The sequence below is a fragment of the Syngnathoides biaculeatus genome, chromosome 12, assembly GCF_019802595.1.
Source record: "Syngnathoides biaculeatus isolate LvHL_M chromosome 12, ASM1980259v1, whole genome shotgun sequence".
Classification (NCBI taxonomy): Eukaryota; Metazoa; Chordata; class Actinopteri; order Syngnathiformes; family Syngnathidae; genus Syngnathoides; species Syngnathoides biaculeatus.
This window is the reverse complement of record NC_084651.1, coordinates 21951562-21958025: the sequence shown is the minus strand read 5'-3', so window position 1 is coordinate 21958025 and position 6464 is coordinate 21951562. Positions and strand designations below refer to the sequence as shown.

Here is a 6464-nt window from a genome sequence, read left to right as displayed (position 1 = left end):
TCTCCAGATGACTACAGTTCAATTGAGGTATTGTGCCACTGTCTAAATCAGATAAATTACTGGATGAGCCAAAATTTTCTTCAACTAAATCACAACAAAACTGAGATAATTGTTTTCGGCAATAATTAAAAGAGAATTGCTATTAATAAACACCTGGACTCTCTATCTTTAAAAACCAAAGACCAAGTCCGAAACCTTGGTGTTCTGATTGATTCTGACCTGACTTTCAACAATCATATCAAATCAATCACAAAAACTGCCATCTGAAGAACATATCTACAGTGAAATCTTGTATGTGTCAAGAAGACCAAGATAAACTCATCCATGCTTTTATCTCAAGTAGACTTGACTACTGTAATGGTCTTCTGACTGGACTCCCAAAAAGAGTATTAAACAGCTGCAGCTCGCGTTCTGACCAAGACGAAGCGGTCAGAGTATATAACTCCAATCCTAAAGTCCTTGCACTGGCTTGCAGTCAGCTTAAGAATAGATTTGAAAGTTCTGCTGCTGCTCTATGAATCAGCAAATGGTTTAGGTCCTGAATTGCTTACGGAATACAAACCCAGTTGAGCTCTGAGATTGACCTACTCTGGTCAAATAGTGGAGTGCAGAGTCCAAAACAAACATGGTGAATCAGCATTTAGCTATTATGTTGCATACAAATGGAAGAAGTTGCTAACAGAGGTGATGTCAACCCCAAGTGTGAATGTTTTTAAATCCAGGTTGAAAACTCTTCTCTTTTTTTCCTCATGCTTTTTAGAATATATCCACTTTTTGATCATGTTACTTACACTGTATGCGGTTTTAATTGCTTTTTTTTTTAAATCTTGTGTTTGTCATTTTTATTGTTTTTATGCGGTTTTAAATGTTTTATCTCTTTGTTTTCAAATGCTTTTAACCATGTAAAGCACATTGAGTTACCCTGTGTATGCACTATACAAATACATTTGGTTTGCTTTGCTTTACTTGTTTTTTTTGCTGGCGAAATTATAATTACAATTTCCCTCAGAGGCCGACTACGACCATGCAACCAAACCATGTAAATGTGATGATGTGTGTCAATTGTGTCGATGCGGGGGCTGGCACGGGCCACTCTAAAACCCAAATTTTATTCTTCTCAGGCCAATCATCTGTTTGTGATAGATTACATTTGTTTAAGTCTTGCAGACATGAGCACAAAGAGTATATCACCTTAAACCTGTAAAACCGAACACAATTATTTGATGGAGATTATTATTCATCCATCCATTTTCTTAGTCGCTTATCCTCACAAGGGTTCTGGGAGTGTTGAAGCCTATCTCAGCAGTCAACGGGCAGGAGGTGGGATACACGCTGAACTGGTTGCCAGCCAATCAGAGGGCACAAAGAGACAAAACGTCACAATCACAATTAGGGGCAATTTACAGTGTCCAATTAATGTTGCATGCTTTTGAGAGGTGGGAGGAAACCGGAGTGCCCGGAGAAAACCCATGCAGCCAACACAGGCAACGCTTTCCAGCTGAGCCACCATGCCGCCGTCGATTATTATATTTACGACAATATGAATCCAATCCAATATTTCCATCCTTGCTCTCTCAGGCAAGCTGCTGCCTTTTGGGGACCGTTCTGTCCTGGAGAAATATGGCGAGACACTCACTCGTTGCTCACTTGTCAAAAATTGAATTTCTTTTATTGGCCAACTGGCAGTGGACTGAGAGGAAGAAGGCCGACATCTCGTGACGTGTTTACAATTGCCAGAACAAAAAGCAAACCCAAAACATGCTTTTCCTGAAATACAAGTCTGGCATTTTTAAGTTAGTGCTTCGTATTTTCAGCTATGATCTCACTTTATGGCAAATTCATCAATCATGTCAGCATTTATCCATGTCAGCATTTGTAAAGGGACTCAAAGGGTAAATGTGGACAAAAAGGATCAGGAAACCTACATGAAGTAAAAACAGATTAAAATATTCCTTGGTTCTCCTCCATAACAGCAAAAAGAGTTTTGACGGTTTAGTACCTATCTCAAGTCAGTACATGACAATCTGAATCACCTTTTACAGGATGCTGCCTTGTCCTTGTCAATTCTAGCGCATTTTGGCTGAAGTGACTCTCGGCACCTGTGAACCTTTCATCCTAGAATTGCCCCAGGATGAAGCGAGACTGTGGAAACAACATTTGGAAGTGTGGACGTCATGCTGGACTGGAGATACAGCTGGGCACACAATGTCTGCTTTTTTATGTAATAAATATTCTATAAAATCTTTTAAAAAGCACTGGGACAGTAACAGTTGAATACAATTCTCCGTCAAGGCCAAACGGTTGTGTTCAAAAATTTCTGTTTGACTTGTTTGATTTAAAAAAAACGGAAAAAAAAGCACTGCATGCCAGGCTAAAGTGTTGGTACACCTCCAACTGTTGCCTTGACACTATAATGGGGAAAGTGAAGCAAAATCTTTTTTTAATCAAAACATGATAGATTCATGCAGAAAGTTTCAAGGATCTTGGAAAACCTGGAAGCGGCTGTACTTTGACGTTAGCGGGTTTTTCGGGTCACGTGTGAAAAAAAAAATGCCACTGATGTGATATGCTGACATTGTAGATGAACTTCTCACCCACTGAGTTTGCTTCACAAGGACGACAAGTCAGTGTTTTATAAACTAAGTATGCACAATGTAGCAAAAGAGCTGCTATGTGCTATCCTCATCCAGCTGTTACCAAGGATGCATTTATTCTTGTGTTGGATGATTCTTGTAGAAAGCCACTTGAAGAGCTGTTTTTTTTCTTTCAGAAATGTTCCAGGAGGTTTAACAAATCAGAAAAAATGCGCAGACACTGTGAGAAGAAACAAACGACAGGAAAAGCAAACAGTCACGGTGATGTAACGCAGCGACTCTGCCAGAGGACAAAGGTTAACGAGCTTGATATGGATGTGGTGTTCCTCCCTGAAAGCCCAAAGGAGTTCAATTCCCTGCAAAATTGAGAGGTTGGTGAAAGCCAAAACAGTTTTTGTGTGCGTAGCGTACCCGATGCTACTACCTCAGCACTCTTTTTATGAGTCGGAAACCGGTATCGCAATTTATAACAAATCACTTTCAGATTCGGTGTTTGTGACAGCGGGCAACTTGAGATCGCAACAATTTTCAACCAGATCTTTTACTGCATCTCATGAGATGAACCATTTAGTATGAGTGTAGGTAGTCTCATCTTTAATTTCAATAAAGAAGAGAAGAATTTATCTCAACATTTAGGACAGCTTCAAGGAAACTCCGTTTGGTTTAACAGATCAACACTGATCCTCAATAAAACTTCAATTCAAACATGAAGAATTCGTAAAGGAAGCACAAAAACTGTGACATAGTAAAACTGTTCTGGGATGAAGGGGATTCAGATTTTACATTCTGCTTGATCTAACAGCCGGACAGGACACAATAAATAAATAACAATTGTCAAGATTGTCAAATAATTTAACTTTGAATTATTGACCTCGCAAAGGCAACATTTTAGATGTAGCGCTTGCATTGGATCTCTTTAAATCATGAACTGATAAAAATGTTGTGATTGGTCGCCCATAGGGAGGGAAATGTCATTGTTTTAACGCTACAAACTAAATAAAATGTTGCTTAGTGAAGTAGTATACAGGATTATGCTGTATAATTCCCTACAACCGTCCATTCTTCAAGTATGAAGTCATCGTAATGCACACTTGGGGCTCAAAACCTGAAGCACATTCCAATTGCGCTTTAATAAAATGAAGCTAGGGCATCTGAGTAGAGATGAAGATGCCAACACAATAGAGGGAAGTTGTTTTTTTTTCTCCTAACAGTAAATTTGATTCAATGAAACAACAGCTGCAGTGAATTAGAACCATATGTTCTTCAACCCATGCAGTGCATTCCTCGTGCATTCATGATGCAATCCAGATTCATTCTCAACACACACACAACTGTAAAAATCACTTTTATAACACTGATTCATATATATACTGTGTATATGTATCTCTCTATAGATATATTTTTTTCTTTCGTTTTAAATCTCTGATGGCATAATTCCCATACCCGCTACCTCCCCTTTGCCAAGTTTCTTTTCTTACCTGCCACAGTGTAGCCAATCAAGACAATGAGGAGTCCAATTGTGGGGGCGGAGGGGCAGATCATGTTGTTTTTTTGTTTTTTTTTAAAAAAAAAAGAGGAGCATGAACTTGTTTTTCCAGTGCAAAACTTCCTATGCTGTATCTACAGTCTTTTCCTCCGAAGTGGTTGCGCCCAGTTTCCTCGTGAAAACGTGGAATGTCGAGCAGAAAGCTGAAAGGGGTGGGAGGCTTGTACTGGGGAGGGGACTGACTAAAGATGAACAGACTCTAGATGGAATCTCACCTCAACGTAGTTGCCGTCTTATAATTTATTTATAATCATACAGTGAGGGTTTGTTATGTTTGTGGTCATGTAAAAACTGTTTTTACGTTTTATTGAGAAAGCTGGAGCTGAATTGAATGAACAAGTTTTCATTGGCACTGTCTGAATTTTAGTCACCTCTCCATATGAAGTGGTACAGTTTTACATGGCTGCAACCCACACCCACAATAATCAACAAATTGATATCGAAATGCTGACAACTTGCCGACAGTCGAAATAGAACGCAATAACCTTGAAGAGGAAAAATATTTGATTGACGGCACTTCCATTGGATGTCTGTATATTGTACAAGTAATCAGTCATAACGCTTTGCCTGGTTGGTGTGGGTCTTCATAGACTTTTTTTTTTTTCCATTTCCATTTTCCAAGCCACTTATCTTCACATGGATTGCAGGAGTGCTGGAGCCTAGCCCAGCTAACTTGCGGGCAGTGTGGGTTCAATTAACCCCTCCGTACAGGGCACTTGTGACACCAGGAGGCTTGGTTGTCACCCCACTGTTGCTAACCTCAGACAAATATTAGACAAAATGGAGTCGCAGGAAGAAAAGTTGAGAGCGAAATTGTCCGATTTACCAGCTGATTTTTCACTCGCATTCTTACCGAATAGTGAAATATCGTTGAAGAGCACACAGCAGGGCTTCAAGTATTTCAGCGAGGAGTATTTCAATGGTATTTCCATGCATATTGACGGGGAAACCATTGATATTAGCGTGAGATCTTTCCGGAGTCAGAGGAAGACCGAGCAGCCACATAATGTATTATAACCCAAAGACGAATTCGTCATTGACAGTTTCCTATTTTCGTGTTACCTATCACACTTGTGTGCAGAATCTGTATGTGTATCTGTATAGCCGCTTGTGTATGAAGGAAAAGAAAGCGAGGCTTGATTTACGAGTTGTTTCTCTCGTTTTCTTTGTGTAACGTCACGCGCTCCCCTCAATAATTATTGAATTAGTGCCGAACCTACGTAAGTCCCGACCGAGTACGACAATCACTACTTTAGTGTCCTCAAACATCCTTCCTTCAGTTTTTGTGTCTCGGTGCACATCGAAGGCTTTTAGGACTTGCTAGTCTGGTTTAGCTTAGCTCGCTAGCCACCAACAAAGAGACACGTTTGTGCAGTCAGGTCCTCGCAAAGTATCGCTCAACACAGATCAAGTGTGTCAACCATTCACACGTAGCTATGTTATGCGAGCGAAGAACTGCTAATTCATTTATATGAGACATGTATTGAAAATCAAATATAGGGCTTACCTTCGTGCAAACATATCTGTTCCGGTTGATGGATTCAGTTGATCATGCAGTCTTCCACCAAGTTTTATCCATCAAAGACATTTTTCGTACTCGGTCTTCTGTTCCGGTTGATTTTAGATGGATTCAGTTGATGATGCGGTCTTCCACAAAGTTTGATCCATCAAAGACATTTTTTGTACTCGGTCTTCGGTTTTGGAAAGGGTACGAATTGAACTCCACCAACTAGCCTATCAGGGTACCTGTCGTCACTATTACAAAGTCCGTGACTACACCTCTGAACCATATCTATTGTTAAGGAACCCAAATACGTGATAAAACGCTAACAAAAGCTATACTGGACCATGCGACTTTGTCTGAGGTAATGGCGGACGCCAACAAGGGGCGTGGTTTATGCAGATCTCTGGTCTCTGATTGGTCAACAACGCGGATTACCCAATTTCTACGGAGGGGTCAATTTACCACTCATTGAGTGAGTGTGAATTTTAGTGCATATGTTTGTCTGTGGGCGGAATGATGGCTCAGATGGTAAAGCGTTGGCCTCACAGTTCTCAGTATCTGGGTTCAATCCCAGCTCTCCCTGTGTGGAGTGTGCATGTTCTCCCCGTGCATGCGTGGCTTTCCTCTGGGCACTCCAGTTTCCTCCCATATTTCAAAAACATGCAACATTAATTGGAGACTCTAAATTGCCCCTAGGTGTGGTTGTGTGTGCGGCTGTTTGTCTCAATGTGCCCTGCGATTGGCTGGCAGCCAGTTCAGGGTGTACCCTGCCTCCTGCCCGTTGACAGCTGGGATAGGCTCCAGCACTCCCCGTGACCCT

The 6464-nt window shown here is 40.8% G+C and overlaps 1 protein-coding gene across 1 annotated transcript in view; it reads left to right on the top strand.

Moving 5' to 3' along the window:
* The first annotated feature begins 2464 nt into the window (after positions 1 to 2464).
* The window catches only part of LOC133509484 (L-threonine ammonia-lyase), a 32778-nt gene continuing 28778 nt past the window's right edge, over positions 2465 to 6464 (top strand). The window contains exon 1 of the mRNA XM_061836525.1: positions 2465 to 2965. Coding sequence (XP_061692509.1) covers positions 2910 to 2965 — 56 coding nt within the window. The 5' untranslated portion in view covers positions 2465 to 2909. The remainder of the gene's footprint in view (positions 2966 to 6464) is intronic.